At 34.0% G+C, this 20,086-nt stretch overlaps 1 protein-coding gene across 1 annotated transcript in view; it reads left to right on the plus strand.

Moving 5' to 3' along the window:
* LOC108776612 (uncharacterized) overlaps window positions 1–20,086 on the plus strand; it is an 84,141-nt gene that overhangs the window by 55,284 nt on the left and 8,771 nt on the right. Inside the window, exons 2-4 of the mRNA XM_018543281.1 lie at window positions 14,023–14,158; window positions 17,839–18,034; window positions 19,080–19,290. Coding sequence (XP_018398783.1) covers window positions 14,023–14,158; window positions 17,839–18,034; window positions 19,080–19,290 — 543 coding nt within the window. The remainder of the gene's footprint in view (window positions 1–14,022; window positions 14,159–17,838; window positions 18,035–19,079; window positions 19,291–20,086) is intronic.

A 20,086-nucleotide genomic window follows, 5' to 3' on the forward strand; every position in this document is an offset into this window, starting at 1 on the left:
AATATTAAGGTCACTTCGTATACTTACACGTGTCGCTCGATGTGACGACATATATATATCGGCGAGATAAAAAGACATTCCTGAAATTGAAATACTCGCACGTATATGCACGAGATTGTCGCATATATAGGCATATCAAGTGGCGAAGAGTGGCTAATCGACGTCAAAGACTCGCTCGCAGGCTTGTTTTAATGAATCAAGAAGGCAATTGAACGGAAAAGGCGACGCGCTTAACATTTATGACGCTACTCGGGATTACCGACTTTGAAATTGATTCAATTGCTGTGACGTCGCGCGATTTAGTATCGCGCATGGATATGGCTATTTCATCTGTTTTACGACAAATTTTTCATGTTATTGGCTGTATCTAACAGAAAAAGCATTTTGTCGTAAACTTTTTTAATTTGATTGATTTCGTTCTTAATTCTTTACTAAATCTAAATGTGCAAACCAGCATTAAAGAATTTCACAAGAGTTACAAAGTTGCTCTTTCTCCTGAACGTATTAATTAATAAATCAATTAGCAAGCTGACATTATTTGTCGTTATTTCGATCGTTAGTTTGCTACTTGGAAAGATAAAAGTTTTCTAGAAACTCGAGAAATTTTTTATACTACTGTCAGTTAACACGCTTGAAAAATTTTTGTATGCGACAATGTTTTCAAGTTGCAGGATAGAGAAGCTTTTGAATCTCTAGAAATTTTCTTTTTTGTAACTAATCAATACGTTTGCTATATGATAAATAAAATATGAATCTAATGTATAGTTTTATCAATGTTTAATTTTAATTCCGGTTCAACTACTTCTTCATCTTTTTCTAGTTCTAAGAATTACAAAATGGACAAAGAATAAAATTGAACCAAGATTAATATTAATCTACATTGGTAGAAATGAGTATAATATAAGGGCGACTTGTCTGACTTGAGTAAACTCCAATTAACTTAAACGACGCTTAACTCAAACTCATCCGGCAGATATCCATTTTTACCGACGTAGATTAACTTTAATCTTGGTTAATTTACTTTTTATCTTGCTTTTTATAATATATTCTAATTTTAAGAATTAGAAAACAGATAAAGAATAAATTAACCCGAGATATTAAAATTAATCTACATCGGTAGAAAATGAATCAGAGAATTGTTTAAAACAGAATCTTTATATAATATACAATTCTTAATCATTTTTTAATACATTAAACATAATTCTATATTAATTAATTTAATAATTTTATTCATATTATATATATGTATAGTGTATATATATATGCAGGGAATGGAAGTAACTCGTTACTTGTAACGAAGTTACAGTTACAAGTTACTTTTTTGGTAACTTTACTGGTAACTGCGTTACTTTCTTTTTTTGGTAACTGTAACTGTAACTAGTTACTTTTAAAAAGTAACTTTCCATTCCCTGTATATATGTATATATATATATATACTCACACATACATATATATACTTAGTAAAATAGTATTGATTCAATTAATCAGAGTTTGATCAAATTTATTCTAATGTTATTCTCTGTTTAACTTACTCCTGATCTTCTAATTTTTAGAATTAGAAAAAGATAAAAGGCAAGTTGAACTAAGATTAAAGTTAATCCCCATTGGTGGAAACGGACATGAATCAGTACAGTAACGACTCTCCAAGTCGATCGCAGTTCTCTATCTTGAACTCTCATTCTTTGTTTCCGGCAATTAAACGACTACGCTATACGATAACACTCATCGTCGCGCTATCGCGCGCTCGTCCCTGACCTGATGTATTCCGCGTGAAAGCCGCGGTGTAACAATGTTCCTTTTCCCACCCCTGACTTTCACTGCTCGACATTTCTGTGGCGCCACGGTTGCTGCGCCACGTTGATCGCTTTCCAGCGTACGCCTTTCGATTTCCACGCGCGATGCGCAGCATCCGGCATGGTGGATGCTGCGTGGATCGATCGGTGTTCTATCGTCCATAACTGTCTTCCGCCACCTTGTACGTGGACACGATCGAAGCCCGGCCACGCCAACCGACCGCCATCCTCCACATCAGCCCTCCAGGGGCGAGAACGATAAGAGCGGTGAGAGGAAGAGATGTATCGGACGCGTATAGAGAGGAAGAGGACGCGAACGGCCACGACGCGTATACGCTCGAACGGACAAAGAAGGCGGCTACTATTTTCGTCTGGCGTTTCATGGAAGTGACCCAGCATCCGTGAGCAAGCGTATCCCTTCGCGATGTAGGTCGCAAGCTGCTCGCTCTGTTGCGTCGTGATGTGGAGCGCACGCGGGTGTTCGAGCCTTGTTCCAAATTTAATGATACTGGTACTTTCATGCGAGAGTACCTGCCACCCTTTACTACAAGGTTTTTCGGCGTACTCAAAGGTTTCAAGGGCGGCCTCGCAACGTTGTTGTTGTTAGAAGTGGTCTTCATTAGAGGTGTCCACTGTGAAACGACGGCAAGTACCGCTCTTGTACAAAGAGATTTTACAAGAGGATGTATAAATAGGAAGATTGATTTTAAATATAAATTTAATTTTAAAAATAAATCGCTTAAGAAAGAGAGAGAGAAGAGAGGAGGGGGAGGATTATGGGATATAAATGTTTTAAAGTCTTATTATTGTAATTTATGTAATCTATCTTAATATAGTTAAAATAGGTTATAAAAAACTTACTTATAATAATTATTAATAAACTTTATATAAACTGTTAATGAGCCGGATTAAATATAAATGTTACCTAAGCTTTCTAACGCTCTAATTTCTGATGCTCTTATTTTTTCAATGGACCATATTATGTAGACTCTAGTCAATTGAGAATTTTTTCTTAATTTTGCCATGTTTTAAAATTTCTTATGTGTATCGTAAACTATAATGGGAACATATAAGTTCTAGTAATTAATTAATAATAAAGTTAAAACTTTGGGAATAATTAAAAAATAGTACCTTCTGAAAAAATATTTTAATGCGTGTTTATATCTAACAAGGTTTAGAAAAACAACAAATTCTATCAATAATATTTTATTTGTGTTTTTCAAATAACTTTTATAGAGAGTAAGAATATATTATATAAATATAGATTAAGAATATATAATTAAACTTGAAAAATTCTTGAATAAAGGTAATAGTAAAAAATTTTAGTAGACTAAGAACTGATAAGTTTCTTTAGTTTCATAATTAAAAGTGTCTTCCAATTATGGATTAATTTCGCCCTCGCACGTAAACAAAATGTAATAATAATCTGAGCATAATGAACAATAAAAAGGGGAGAGAGCTGTTAAAGCGCCCTAGTTTCCTTTTCATGAAAAAAATTGCAAATATGCCAGTCTCTTCTTGTTCCAGTCGCGCGCGCACGCACACAAATACGGTATTCTAATTTCGCATGGTTTATTGACGAGCTACCGCATTTTTTTTTTCCAATAGTTACTAGCTTCGAGCTGCGAGCTCTATTCTACGAGAGATGGATCGAACGTCGACGCGACTAGAAAGGTGGGGGGTGATCGAACTCGCAACTGGGTCGCGACTTGTTCGATCAGCACCGACGACAGTCAACCTCGATGCGCCGGTTAAGATTTTTTGACGTTTTCCATATTTCTCTGAATCTCACATATGACAATCTCTTTATGCACGTCTCAATATTCGACCGACTCGTTTTTAATCACAACATTTCTAATATAGTTCTTAATATTGCTTCGAATAACATAAATGAACAGTAACGTTACATTAATATTATCAAAGATAAGTAAATATGATATGTAATCGGCCAAATGACGGTCAAGCAGGATTTTGGTTGCTAATGTAATGTGTGAATTTTATTTACCACGTATGTAGTCCCCTTAATCGTGTACCGAAAATTCTTCAGACTTACAACGCAACTCTAAACAACTACCGTATTAATATTATCATTTTTCACTCAATAACATAAATGTAGTGTAATATACGGTATATATAATAATCACATTATTGTTAAATAGAAAATTACATTGATATAAAAGCTATGTTCATAACATTAGCTATTGAATACCATTTTTTATTGTTGTTAACTTTATTTGTTATTATTGTTTTTATCATTATAAAAAATTGAAATTAGAAAAGCAATGACAAAAATTTTTGTGTAAAATATTCAAAATGATTCATATAAAGTTTTATTGCGATTGGGAGATTAGTTAACAAAGATTTATAGGAAAAATAAATATTCTGTTTATTTAAAAAGGAAGAACAACTAATTTCTACATCACAATATAATTTAAGAAACATAAATGATAATGAATAATAAAATGAATCATTATATCTTTGTTGTTTACTAATACTAAACAAAGATGAAATAGTTCACTGTGCTATACTGTGTCGGTTGTGTCTCTCACTGGGGGGGGGGGGGAACACCCTATATAATGCTGAATGATACTTGTATAAACAAAACGTATTGATATACCTGTTCTATTTATGTTCATTGTCTTCGTAGAGAGAGAGTCTTTGATACTTCTACAGAATGAAAACAATTTCGAGGAATAGCCTCAATGGTAGAGCGGCTATTATAGTCTATGACTATAGGACAGTCTTACAATAGGTATACATATGTAGCTTTATTCAACTATATTTTAGAAAGAGAGAGAAAGAGAGAGAGAGAGAGAGAGAGAGAGAGAAGATATAAGGTGAAAAATCAGGTTGAATGAAAATGATTACATCATGTTTTCTTTGATTCTTTAACCCTCCGACAATATGAAATTTTTATCCTTTGTCCATAATCTGGATCTCCTGACTTTAGTACAGATTTTTCTATTGTTCGGAATGTATAAAAATTGTGAAAAAGTTTTATCTACTTGTAAAAATTTTAATAACGAGTTTTTATTCATTATAGAAGTATATTAGGAAGTTGCTGAAACTAATATCAGCTGTTATTTTTAAACGAATCTATAGGGAATAGGAAAAATAAAATATTTTTTTAATAGAGAACATTTAGTAGTTTTATTTACATATAAAATAAAGACAATTGAAAATAATAACATTTAATTAAATGTTCATAAAAATATTAAATATTCAATAAATTTAAATATTAAATATTACTAATCTTAATAATATATATTTTCGAAATATATTAAATAATACTTAATTCTTAATAATTTTTTGGAAATTAAAAAAAAAACCTTTATTTTTATAACTCTTTTGATAAAAGAGATGTTAAAGACAAGTGATAGCTGATTACTTTTAACAATTTTTTATGGGACACCCCATATTTTACATATGTGTTAAATGATACTATATTGATATTAATTAATATTATATGTGTTAATTAATATTATTTTATTTATTTTTTATAGATTTAAATTTATCGATTTGAATTTACAATAAAAAATCGATTGTGCCTTTTTTGTAATATCCTATACTAATATATCTAATCATTAAAGAATAAGGATATATTACAAAGAGAAGCAGAACTATAATAAAAATAAATTATGACGTAGGAACGGTATTAATAATGATATCAAAATACGACATAGTTGCTTAATGACAAGATTTACTTTGCATAAATTTACATAGATACAAAAATAAATGCGTACACGTTCAAGCGAGTAATCGCTTTTTAATAGATTAATCAACCTATTACTTTGATAGATTGAAGAATGTGTAAAAGTGGACAAAGTATACAAACGCTTCAGTCTTTAAAGTTAAATGTAAAAAAAAAAAAGGAAACGACAAGCACGCGCCGCAATGATATACACTAGCTATAAATTTTATCTCGCTTTAATAAAGCGAAAGGTCGTACTGTTTTTACGGGTATGTTCTCCATTCCTGACGCCGCGTCGCGCCGCGAACGCGAGCGGACGGAGCGCGTTAATTATTTTCCTCGTCTAATTAAAGGTGTCTACTAGACTCGCGGCGTGCACCGTGGCAATACCGGATGTACAGACTTGCGTGGTTTACAGTGCACGCGGCCTGGCCCCGTAATGCTAATGAATCTTCCGAGGCCAGAAGAGGCTTGCTCTAACGGTCTAAACGCAGACAGCGCGGCGCTGGCCGGTGGATTATTAACTTCCGCCGAGTTGAGAGAGAGTGCAAAAACGCGATTCTCGCGAAACTCGACAAATGGCGTATAGGTCTGGCGTGTATCTAAATCACTTTGCACACACGTTTTCTTTTCTTTTCTTTTCTCTCTTCCTCTTCTTATATAAAAGCTGATGTATTTTTCTATTTTATGTGCTTCAATTTCAATATACATAAGTAAATATACTTTTTTACTTCGAAATGTACACACACTGAGCTATTCATATTATTTTACACACTTTTGTTATTATTACTATAAGTTGTTATTATTTTTATTATATTTTAAAAAATTTTTATTATCCTTATTCTTTTATTTTTGTAATTCTATAAAATATCTTGAATTTAAATTTACTGTATATATTGTCTTAAAAATTTTATTTATACTTAATTAGCGCTTGAAAGAAGATACTATCTTAGAGTAATCAATAAATAGCGATCTCTCTCTCTCTCTCTCTCTTTCTCTCTGACTATTTAAACAGCGACTCTATGCGCGTTTATTCCTATAACGCAGTCACATTCTATGAGTAATACTAACTATCATAAGTAAGGCCTGCTTGTTCTATCTTATTGATTGCGGTATTTCATTATGAACTGTCATGTTATTAAGAGATGTGTGAGTATAGTGCGCGTGCTCAAACGTATGCTTACTTAGGTGTACTCGCGCGCATAAATTTATTTCTACTACTTTACGTATAATTTTATTTCATTTATATTTTTGTTTTTAAATTTAATTATGTACAGTGTTATTTTTTGCTTCTTATTGTTTATTGTTGTGGTTGGTGCTTTGCACTCGAGAGGATTTACCCAGAGCATCTAACAAATGATGATGTCCTCTCTCTCTCTCTTTCTCTCTCTCTCTCTCTCTCTCTCTCTCGATACGTAGAAACGAGTCGTTGGCATTGTGCACGCGGATGTAGAAGCTATTCCCGCTAAACGCGCCTGTAATTACAATTGACCGACATCCCACGTTTGCTATCGAGACATCAAAGCGCCCGCGTTTCCGCGTGTCGTTCGTAGAATCGCATATGCGATAGAAATGAATTTACATGCCGTTGTCGTTATCGCCGTGCAAACTAATCATCGTCGAAACCCGTCGAAGCACGCCACGCTCGTTCGCGACGACAAAGCGACACCGTCACGCGACCTATTATAGTTTTATTTTCTTTATTCCTCGTCCCTTTCTGGATAAACGTGTCACGAGAAAGCGCAATGAAATCAGTCATTATGGATCGTATTTCATCATAGGTGCCAAACTTGAACGCAGTGATCGATATCGTGCTGAGCATTTCATGATCATGATAATCCACGCGATGCAGTGTGCAAATAACGTTATATTCATATCAGACTAGATATTGAAATTGAAATTGAGATTGAATATAATCAGAAGAAAGAAAACCAATATTAAGTTTAATGAACTTTACTTTGATTGGTTATATTCAATCTCAGTTTTAAACTCTGATATGAGTATTAGCGATTATATCAGTACTAAAGTACACGTCCCAATGATCGAACATGTATACCTACATCCGTATATAGTTACACAAGGTTCATTATTATTAATCTCAAATGTTTTTTTATTACAGTATTATAATTTAATTACATTTAAAAAATTATTTAAAGATGCATTTGTGAGATTAATAATAATATAATATAAACTAATTTCGTGTAAATGTTCAGAGATAAGTATCTATATGTCCGGTCACTGAAACATTAATCTTAAAAATCCTTTTCTTGTTCTATCCCCTTTTGGATTTCTGATTTTATGAAAAAAAGATCAGAGTATCACGATTTAAACAAATAATGCAAGCAGGAGTCTCCATGCATTGGAAAAAAAGGGTTTGATTACATGTATTAATTATGGCGAATTCGATTCGGATGCACCAGTGCAGGGTGATTGCACCAGTTCATCCTTTTTCCTTTTCCCTTCTCCTAGAGAGAAAAGGAAAACAGATGAACTCAGGTGCACTCAGTGCGCACTAGTGCATCCAATCGAATTCGCCATTAGACTTCTGGTTGAAAATAGACAAATCAGAATTTACTGGTAGAATCTATATATAATTCTAGTTAGATAGTCAGAATTCTAACTGATGAAAATCCTCTGGTTCATCCATATTCAACCAGACATTTTTCTCAGTCGGATCAAGGAGACACCATCGTTATAGAAATCCTCAAGAGATTGAGCACCATACATTTAGTCCACCATATTTTTCAAGACTTGAACTAGAATAAGATTGATATTTTGCATCGTAAGGTCAGAGCACAGACCTTTGCATAACGCATAATGTATAAGAGAATTGTAATCAAACAGAGTCCTTCATTTCATGGAAAAAGAATAAAGATTCTGGTTTATTCTCTTATGCTTTATGCATTATGTGTTATGTAAAGGTCTGTACTCAAGTCTTTATTTTATCTTATACATTATTATCTATCTGATAAATAGATAAGATAGAATAAAGATTGTATATAATATAAGTAATAGCAGAATATATTATAGGGAATAATACGTTTTTTTTTTTCAATCTATCAAAAATTGTGTAGGTATACCAAAATATACGGTTTTTAGATTAAAATCTGTTATCCTATTCCTGTTGTCTGTACTTTTCAATTATGGTCTCAGGCTTTAAATAATATTCATGCAATTTCTTACTTGAGACTCTCTAATCGGCATAGTTTTGCGCGACACTTCGCACATCGTAGATGTGAATCTCGGTGTAAATGAGTCTGCGTTTGCGAAGCGTGTACTAGTTACAGAAGAGGGGGAAGGAGGTCTAAAAGCAAATAATAGCCTGCTGAGTCTTATTGTACGGTGAAACAAGTGATATGATCTTCATTTATATCACCCTTGAAATTCAAGTCGCCTTTGAAAGAACCGCTTTCAGCCTCTTCATCAGCTAGTCGCATACGCGATTACATTTCGGCGAATGCAAATGTCATGTCTCACAATCAGTGGGGGGAGAAAGTGATTGTCTGCGAGATCTGCGCGTAACACTTTCCGAACTGCGACAATCAATCTGCCGACATCCGAAGAGGAGCGTTTCGCGGTTCTGTCTTATCGCGAGTTTGAGATATAAGATCCGGTAAGTTTAGGTCAAGTGTAATGATAATACGTTTCATTTTCGGTATAGATAATTACGCGGAAAAAAATGAGATTTTAACAGCATTAGCTAATTGAAAATAATCTTGTTAATTTTTTATAGTAATAACAATAGTAATCAAACGGATATCTCGTGATCTTGTATGTTTCAATAAATGTTATTTATTTTATTAACAGATATTGAATTAACAGTAAATTTTCCAACAAATCGGTTGAAAGACCGACAAAGTATACAGTATAATACAAGATAAATGAAAATACAACGGTCGATAGAATCAAGATTACTTTTAATGAGACATATAAGCATTATTGCTGATTGCTTTTACGCAGCTTTACCTCTTTTTATGTAGTCTCTTTTATTGTCACTGCATTTCAATAAAATTATTATCATCATCATCATGATTATTGTTATTATATTACAGTAATATTATTATTACTGTTAATACGTCATTTTTTCGTGTACAATAAAACGTATCCTGCTATAAATATACAGGGTGTTCTAAAACTGACGATAAATATTTTAAAGACAAATTCTTTACAAAATTCTTTATATTTTAAAATGGGCTAGAATCTTACGAGCCCAAGGATGGTAAGATGTGAAGGTGTTACCTCGAATTTTATCTTTGACAACGACAAAATTCAGCATCTTTACATTGATTATCTTGTCATTCCTGAATGCGCTCCAGAATGAAATTTTAGCTCTGTCATTCATAATTTTTGAATTTTTTTCATTTGAAAACTATCATAGCAATTTCATATCAGACTTGTCTTAAAATGTTACATGTAATCCGTCTTCAAAATATTTATTGTTTTTTGGACATCCAAGTTTGTAAATAACAATTGCTTTTGCCCTGTAAAAATTGAAAAAATTAAATTTATATACAGAGCTAGTACATCTGGATACTTTTATAGCACTGACTATTTCTAACGTTGTGACTCTATATGCTCTAGGTATGACATAAGGTTCCACGGATTGCGCCTCGTTACGCATTCAAATCATTTCCGCGAAATCGGTTATCGTCGGCTGAACTGAAAGTATAGTTGACTCGGTATGTTCCCATGCGACTACAATGTTCATTCCGTTTTATCGACACAGATCGCGTACTTCGCCCTAAGCATTGATTACGAGCGGCGTTTTCTCATAATATCTGACGTCATTTATGACAGGAAACAATGCCCCGTCTCTGATCGGATATAATTCAACAAAAGCCGCAAACAGCGAACGAATTGCGAGCTATCAGCCACCCGCTCATTTCGATCCACGGAGATAAATAAATTAAACGCTGTGTCTCTCCGTTCTTGGCAATCTCACGTTTTTCTTTATGCGAAAAATCGATTATTGCGCAATCAATGGTTTCGTTCAGCAGAATAAGCAGCTTTGCGACTGTTGTAAAATTCTTTAATATAATTGATTTATACAGAGGAACTAAGGACACGTACCAATCATATTGAAGACTCTTACAACCGAGGAAGTAATCACTAGCTGAAATATTGTTCTGTAGATTACATGATTTTATTTGATTTTGTACGATTTCATCTAATTACAAATAATTTTCTTACATAATATTACACAAAGATTTCTCGTGATTGCATATGTAATTATCGGATTATGTATGAGGTTTAATATGGATTTTATATTGATTTCGGGTCCCACAAAGTGATTATCTCCTCGCTTTTACAACTCTTTCTACCGAATGCAGCCAAGGATACAAATATCTTTTGGAACGCTCTGCTTTTCCTCTTGAGATAGAAAAGTATCCCGTGCTCGGATCGTGTATTAAGAGATAATAAGCACTTGTGATCGCAATTGCGTCACCGACGCCGATTACCGCCTCGACTTACTGCTGATTCCAGTTGAATTAAAAATAAAGGAAAAATAAAAGGAAAGAGATCGTTGTGAGGAACTGTTAGATGGCAATCTCCGGGATATTTTCACGATGTTTTCCTGTGCAATTAGACACGGCGCGGCGGCGGAGCGGAGAGCAAACAAACCGAGTACCTGCTCGAGACAGAACTCGATATTGTCACGATGAGATGTCCGTCGCCGAGTCAGCGAATCGCCCGCTTCCCGGCCTCGTCTCGCCGTCGCTCGTATAAACAAAGAGAGAGATGTATTAGGAATTACACGCGTATACCGTGCCTAAGCTCTCGAAAGTCCCGCGAGCGAGCGAGCGAGCGAGCGCGTATATGTAATTTCGCCGCGCCACGACCGGTTGTCGATCAAGCGCTTTCGTAAGAAACACCTGCGAGTCATTATCCCTCGCCTACCTTGGCTTTCCCCCGGCGATTCGATTTGCACACGCGCAAAAAGAAAAATCGCTCGCACGCTCCGCTTGCCGGAGCGAGTGGATTCTAAGCGATAATTAATGGATTGTCGCTGTACCCCAGGAATTCCAGGGATTACGGTACGGTAGATTTTGGCAGTCCCATTGTCCTTCGACCGAGGGAAACAGCGGCTTTCTCCGCTCTTCTTTTTTCTGTTGCTATACACTGCACTGCGGATATCAGGTCGCAAAGGTTGAATTGCGAATTCGTAGTAAATCAGCAGCGTGTTTTTAGAACAATATATATTCTAAAGAATACGTGTGTGAATTTATTCCCTGTATATGATATCTCGTAATACACACGATGCAAAAAATGTAAAAACAATATATTAAATTAAATGTTAGATTTATAAGGTTGTATATTTAAAAAATATTACAACTAATTACGTTATGCTTCTAATTCTAATTTCTCGAAGAAGTATGCGAAGTATTGTATTTAGGATTTATGTATATAATTCTCACATGTGTTAATATCAGTACTAACATGATATAGATTTAAAACTCATAATGTTAAATTCGTATTATTGATATTTGTATCAACACCAACAGAGTGAGAATTACATAATCACTGAATAGTGTTAAATCTATATTCATATTTTTTAGAATACTCGTATATACTGAAAGTGCCATGACTGAGGATGTAGCACACAAAATGCATAAGCATCACATAGCTAGCATAAGATCGTATGGATCAATGAGTAATGTTATGTAAATCAATACGACAACTTTATGCTGGATGCTCATTTGTTTTACGCTATACTATGCTTATGCATTTTGTGTGCTATAGTCTTAATTTATACCATATCGCTGTCTCCATATCTGTCCTTGTCTATTTATTTGACTGCGATGTATCGATTGTCTACAGGTCTTTAACAGTTTTGAAGTTCTATTATAATATTACAAAGGTATGGTATGTATCGCGTCAAGTTAGGCAAATGTACACGATTGTCATCTATAGCAAGCGCATAGATAGATTTCAAACAGACAAGGACATATGTTGAAAACACTTTTGTTACGTTATTCGATGAAACCTTTATGATGTAAGAATACTGCAGATGTACATAACATTCTCATTGATGTGCAAATGTTCAAAATAATGACGACGTTCGTAACCAATCAGAAATTGATCCTAAATTTCAAGTCTCAATACAAAGTCGTTATTAAAAATTCTCCACCAATCAAAAATTGATTTCCCCAAAATTATATTTCCCGCCATTCATGCGCAATGTTAAACCTAAATAGAAAGAACGACTCTACTGAAATATCTAAAAAATTTAGCTAGATATATAAAAAAATAATTTTGTATAAGACCGTAAAAATAATTAAGTAGGATGTTTAAACTGGTTGCAAAATGTTAAAACTTTTGCAGCATTGTTTATCATGGAATTTCTATATCGTAACTAAATTTTTTAGATACTTTAGTAAAATCGTCCTGTAGTATTTTTATATGTTGGATATTTCCAATATACACGTTCTACAATCGCATCGCGTTTCGCACTCGTATAAAAATCAGCGAGATTTTCGATGCCTGGTCAAGGAAGTTGGAATCGCGTGACGTAATTATGAAGATGTGACAAATTTCACGTCGAGAATAAATTTGCATAGCCTGCGATTCGTGCAATTTGATCGTTCTATCGGCATTTTTCTATCGGAAGGGAGAAGAAGGGGGTTTGATACCGGGTAACATATTCTGAACGAGCAAAATGGTATATTACAAGTCGACGCTCTGGACATTGACTTTAATCTGCGTTCACAATTTGCCGTTTTCCCCCTTGTAAACTCAATTGGATAAAGATTGGAAATAGCGACAGAAATACGCTTCTTGTAGTTTACGCCAGATATTTTAACGCCTCGACACATACAAAGTATTATCCTCAAATAGATCGCTCTGTATTTGCCACGCTTTTCGCTCGCGGACGTCGAATTGCGTCTTCGCGCAAGTATAGTCGTGTGAGTCGAGTAGCTGAAACTTATAATCGGAATTATATATGTAGAACTTAAATGAAAATATCTTTTTCTGGACTAAAATAACTCAATAATTCATTACCTAACGATGTCCGTTCTTTATATTAACTGTGTTTAGCAGAGAAAGCAGCTTTACAATTGTTGCAAAATTTTTTTAATATTGTTGGTCTTGCTTATGTTAATTGGCGCAGTGTTGTGTGCTGAGATGCCTTTCTCAAAAAAAGATCATCCGTTATTATATTTGTTCTTCTCATGTAAACTAATCTATATCTTCGTATCTAAAAAAAACTAATTATTATTTTTGATTTGATTTAATTAATATCGTTATTAAATCCTAATTATTCCTCGAAAATTATTTCTTTATTCTTCAAATCATGCGTAATATATTATTTTAGGAGAGCAATTAGCTAATAATTGTCTTCGCAATTTCTGATGAATTCGGAGTATTTGCGATAAAATAAAACGCATGATGAAGGCAATTCACTCGATGAGTAACAAATAAAAACAACCTCAAAAGTAACAAATAAAAACAAAACTTTCGCAATTTCGGTGAAAACTTTGCAAAAGCATAAAGCTATTCTTTACTTCTACCTTTCACCATCGTCACTTTGTGTTTCAGTGGTTTATTGCGACTATACCGCCTCGGGAAGGTCACTACAGTTCCTCGAAGATTACATCGCCAAGGAGGTGCTGCCATGTTTGGGCGACACTCGGGCATCCACGTCCATCTGCAGTCTACAATCCTCTCTTTTTAGGTAAGCGATAATGGGCTCGAGAAATCTTCGTCTTTCATTCAGAAGAATAAATACTGCTTTGCGAAGAGTCCCGTTTTCGTTGGAATCGTGTGTACGAATCGTACAGGGAAAGAATGATTTTGTTAAAGCATCTAAAAATTTACATATTGATCTGAAAACAATTTTGTTGAGTCAAAATTATTATTTAAAACGTTCGAACTAGTTGCTAGAATGTAAAAAAAAATGTTTGCAGTGTTATTCATCATGCTTGAGTTTTCTACATGATTTTTTATATCATGATAACTCAACGAAATTATTTTTAGATCTATTAGGAATTTTTGGATACTTCAACAAAATCGTTTTATCTTTGTACGAATAGAGATCAAGAAACGTTTATTTTATTCTAATTTATTATGATGAGAGTTTAATTCATTTATGAATTTTGTATCTCTCTTTGCCCTTTTTTCTATTTTTGCGCTATAAATGAAACTTTTCATTCATCCCGTTCTATTTAACTTTTAATTCATGCTCCATGTAGGCTCCATTTTATATTATTGATCATAATTATTATTTCATTAATGTAATCTAATTTCCTCCTCTCGTCAGTCGATTGCTCGTGAAAGGATCTCATTCTGGCGAATAATAAAACGTTCTCTCGTTCACTCTCATCCATTCACTCACTCACTTATTCAAGCTATAAATTAATCTTATTCATATTTCATTTCAATGTAACTGGGACACTGCGGTATTGTCGATATACGAATTTTCAACCGCGTGTTCTCGCATTAATTTTTGTATGCAAATATAGCATTAGGCGCGACGTTTATGCTTTGACTCGTTTGAAATGAGGAACACTCACTCCTCTCGTCGACGCGTCTGCTATTAAATCGAGTTATCGTCCGTCGCGATTTCTAATCCGACATTCCACGTCCGATAAGCAGTGAGTTACGAGTCGCGACAGCGAGTCTGCCCGCGTATGTCGTTTTGCTCGCGTCATATTGTTCCGAAAGATACCCGCCGGAAACTTTCTCGGTCGCGACATAAATTTAATCGACGTCGCGATTAAAAAGTCACTCAATGACGAAGCACCCGTCATCTAAGCGTTATCGCTGACAACTTTCGTGGCGACAGTTCGAAGGAAAACGTTAGACCGGATCACTTTTTAATCTCGTCTCCGACTAGGATCCAATTCCACAACTCACAATTAACTCTTAACCGAGGTTTAGCTCATCTCTTCCCAATTTTAGAATAAATATGAGAGAAATAAATTGAACTTTGATTAAGCGAATTGATCATGAGTTGTGGAACTGGGTAGCCTAGGTGATGGCGTATAGGCTGAATCATAGTGAAATCCAGACTCTAATTGTAAAACCATGTTTTCTTGTTTAAAAGTGAGATTGGAAATTTATGGATTACTGATCTTGAAATATAAATCCTCCAACAATTTCGAATTCAATTTCTAAGTCTATGTATATTTTTAATGTCCTTATCAACAATAAACATTCTTGATTTCCTTTATGTTTAAAATTAAATTAAAACACAAAATTTATAAAATCTTTGAAGGATTAAGTTTAGGAGGTTTTTTTTAACAAGTTTTTATTCAATATTGCTCCTGTTCTAATCAACATAACTGTGTTATACAGATTGTGGATTAATTCCCAGGTACTGCAATACCTGACTTCAATGGATCTTAAGCAAAACATTGTTTATAATAATTAGAATCAGTTTTGAATCCTTCTGCAATAAAAAAATATCCGGATATATGTTCCTGTTCATTTGCGACGGTACGACAGAAAACATGGATCGGATCGTGGGTGGCAGCGGAGAGGGGTGCACGAAATGGTCTCGATTCCCCCGTTTGATTCCTCTACGCTGATGCCCCAGATCAATATTCACCCCTTTTTCGCTGGAAACCGTGATGCTTACTCGGTGGTCCTCTCGAAAAGACTGCGATAATGATGACGATGTACACGATGGTCTCATTATTGTGGCGGATGACACATTCAGAGGCTATGTACACAATATGCAATAAATTACCGTGACCCGTAATTTCAATCTCTGCCTGTCTCATGAGATTGCTGATGTTATTTATCTCCAATGAATAACAGCATCGTTTGAGACGTATATCGCTCTTATTTCATAATTTATTAGCTTGTATATAGTGGAGCGTGACATTCAATCGCAACCTAGAATTTATTTATATTTACACTATCGACTAAAAGTTTGAGAGATCACATAAAATTGTAAAAAATTTCGGTGAAACATTACTTAAAAGTTTGATTCATGCCTTGCTCAATATTTTTTTAATTTGAAAGCAAATAGGAATGATATTTACAATTATGATGAACATTGTTTAACTTCAAGAAAGTAGGTTACGATCATATAATAGTCTTTTCTTTTCTAAAATTGAGCTATTAAATTATTTTAGAAGATGGGAAAAGATGTGGAAAAGTCGTCTAGAAAAAATTAATGAATAACAAATTTTTGAATATTTTATATTATTTTTTATTTTATCATAAAACAATGAAAATTAATTTAAAAAATAATAAAAACGTGTTAAATTATGAGTTTTATTTGATTTCGTATAGTACGCAATTATTAACGATCTTAAATCTTTGATCTGCATGTATACATCCTTTTTTTAAATATTAATATTCTATACATCTCTTGTATAAATTCTCTTAAATATTAAATAAAAGGAGATATCAATCAGATAAAGATGTTTCATGTTGTAAGACGAGTACTTAAATTAACATTTGAGAAATTGACATAATTAACTATTTTGAGTGGCGCATTATCGCCATACTATCGAGTCCTAGTTAATTACGATTAACGCGAAATTGATGGAAACTATGCAAACTGTAAGGTGTGCATCGCTTTCCTCGACCTATGTATCTTGTCTCACAACACGTCATACGCCGCTAAATCCATATTGACTCTGTGTCAGTCGTCCAAGTCAAACGAACTTACACGCGTCGCAGTTCATGAATACTCGAAGGTGTCCGATACACATCTAGCTTTATTATTATGAATCAGCGATCGCGTTATTCGTCTAACTCGTAACGGAAGTGCTATTTCGTTGTCAACAGCTTCTTCTTCCAAGAAGAACTATTTCTAAAACTTATCAGGAATTATTACGTGAGTAAATAGAATTTGCATCGAAATTTGCAAAAAGATGAAGTGCCAACTTTACACACGCGAGGAAGATCGCGCCAACGGACTCTTGGCCGGTGTTCATGATTGTTTATATTTAAGATTGCCTTAAGTCTTGAATATAAGAAATAATTAAGACAGTCTTAAAAATAGATGTCATGAACTAATCAGAAAACTACACCTTAGTATCTTAAGATAATGTTTAACCTCTTCAGACTTGATTTTATTGGAACCGTGTTAATTTTTTTAAGTTCAATTTTTGTACAATAATAAGTGATTTATATACTAAATAATTTTTTTTTTTATTTTGACTATTTTCTATATAGCATACCTATTTATTATTATGTACATCAGATCTCAGACGATGTCGATAGAATTGAATAATTTCAACAGATAATGTCTTCAAATTTGATCGAGATTACAATATACATATAGAGTCTCTTCAGGGATTAAGACAGTTTTAAAACAAGAAATGATTATTAATATCGACCTTTATCGCCAATTTCACGAAGGTCAGTTCCATACATTTACGTTCGTTATTGTTGCAGGTATGAGGCCAGAGACATTGTCAGACACGCGGTCGGGGCTAGCGAGCAGGATGCAGTCCTGTTCACCGGTCAAGGCACCGCCGCTGCCCTTCGCACACTTTTACGGCATCTCGATCTCTCCAAGTCCACCGTGGTCTTCGTAGGCCCATTCGAACATCACGCCAATCTGAGGCCTTGGCGCGAGCTCGATGTCAAGGTAAGCGAACGACCGGCAGATAAATTTGCGTGGAAAAGCCGTGCGGCTGATTCGAGCGCCGGATAAGCATGGGCGGGCAGTAAAATGCAGCGACGGCGAAGTGGATCGTTAAAGCGGGCCGTGATGGCCGTAAGAGATGCGTGAAGAGATTCGTACGGTACGCAACAAATGCGGCGTAGCTAGCCTGAATTTTGGCAGCTTGCCTAATATCGTTTTACGCGAGCGGCCATTCCACCTACTCATCGCGACCCTGATATACGTGCCGCTTTTCTTCTATTATCTAACGTCTTTCAAAGGCAACTAATTTAATTGTTAATTAAACGTAAGAGTGGCTATTTTTATGAAGAGAATATCTGTAAAAATTATTTTTTGTAAAATTTTCGAACATTTTATATTATTTTTTATTTCATTATAAAACAGTGAACAAAATTAATAAAAATACCTTAAATTTACCACCTTTCCATCTCGAAAAAAGTAGTTCAATTTAATGTTTAAGAAAGATTTCACTCTTCAGAGTGAAATTTATTTCAACAGTTTTAAAGAACATTCTTTTATTTTTTTATAATGCTTACCCAAATACTCTCTAAAGATGTTAAAATATTGTACATGTAAGAATTACTTAATAATTTTTGTAAACTTATAAAAGTGATGAAAATTAACCCCGGGTACGAACAGGCTTATTGTGTGTAAAAGACTGGGAAATCGTCGTGTAACCACCAAGGATTAATTAATTCGTTTGTAAAATATAAATGTGTGATATTTCTATATCTCTACATGTCTTTACTTTGTCACAAATACGTATTTTCGAATATAACACAAGCAGTTGGATATTGACTTCGAAGAATTCGTCTAATAAATTTCGTGGAGGCCTTGAGACGTTTGGTATAAATATTTTCAAGGCGCACTATAATCCAAAAATGACTCTCAATCTAGTATAGTCGGGGATTGACGCTTGATTGTTCATAGTCGTCTAATTGCAGAAACGCTCGTCATTCCGTTGTCGAGCGGCGAGTCTTTTGATGGAGCAATTAAATTGTCTTTACAGATAGTACGAGTTTCCGAGACCCGAGAGGGCTTCTTGGATCTGAATGATCTCGAACGGGGCCTCGCAAGAATGCGGAGCGAGGGCGTTGCGCAAATGATTGGATGCTTCAGCGCTGCCAGTTGTATAACGGGGGTTTTGGCAGATGACGTCGCGACGACCCTCCTGCTTCATCAATATGGTGCACTTAGTGTATGGGATTACACTACCGCAGGTAATGATCGATCAAAACGCAAAATCAACCACTATCCGATCGGTCGTAATCGATTACCATAGCATATAATCTTCAAACTATACGGAGAGAACGGTTTCGCTGATGTATCTAAAAATTTAGTTAAATATAGATCTGAAAATATATATATAATTTTTGGAACATTAAAATAATTATGTGCAAACAAAAAATATTGTATACACAAATAATTTTATTATTTGTTTCAAATATTTCAAAAGTTCGTATATCTATCCATAAATCTATTATACTCGTAAGTTCATCATAAGTCTCAAAATTCAAAATATATTCTGATCTTAGTAAGTTTAATTTTCAGTCAAGATTATTAAATTAAAACAAATTCAATTTGCTTATTATATAAAGTTGCTTTTCAATTAATTTTATAACATTTTTCAAAATAAAATTAATTTGTCTTTTGAGTATATAATGAGTTTTTCTAGACTTTGTAATAAGAGTATAGCTTAAAATTATTATTATGAAAATATTCTTCGTTCACGATAACCGTTAAAAGGAAGAAAGTAAATTAAGTAATTAATTTATATTATCAAAAGAATTATGAAAATTGAGATATACAATATATATATAATATATATAAAATGTGTTAGAAACATTCCGCGCGAATAATTACGTTAAAAAGAAATCACGTGAATAATATTGAGTTAACTATACAAAAATTTTATTAATTATACATTCATTAGTTATATAAGAATTAAACTAATTATGTACACACTAACTTTTCTGCATTGTGCTGAAGATTTTTTGTTACTGGTTTCAATGTGTA

This window comes from Cyphomyrmex costatus, unplaced genomic scaffold, assembly GCF_001594065.2.
Source record: "Cyphomyrmex costatus isolate MS0001 unplaced genomic scaffold, Ccosl1.0 scaffold364, whole genome shotgun sequence".
NCBI lineage: Eukaryota > Metazoa > Arthropoda > Insecta > Hymenoptera > Formicidae > Cyphomyrmex > Cyphomyrmex costatus.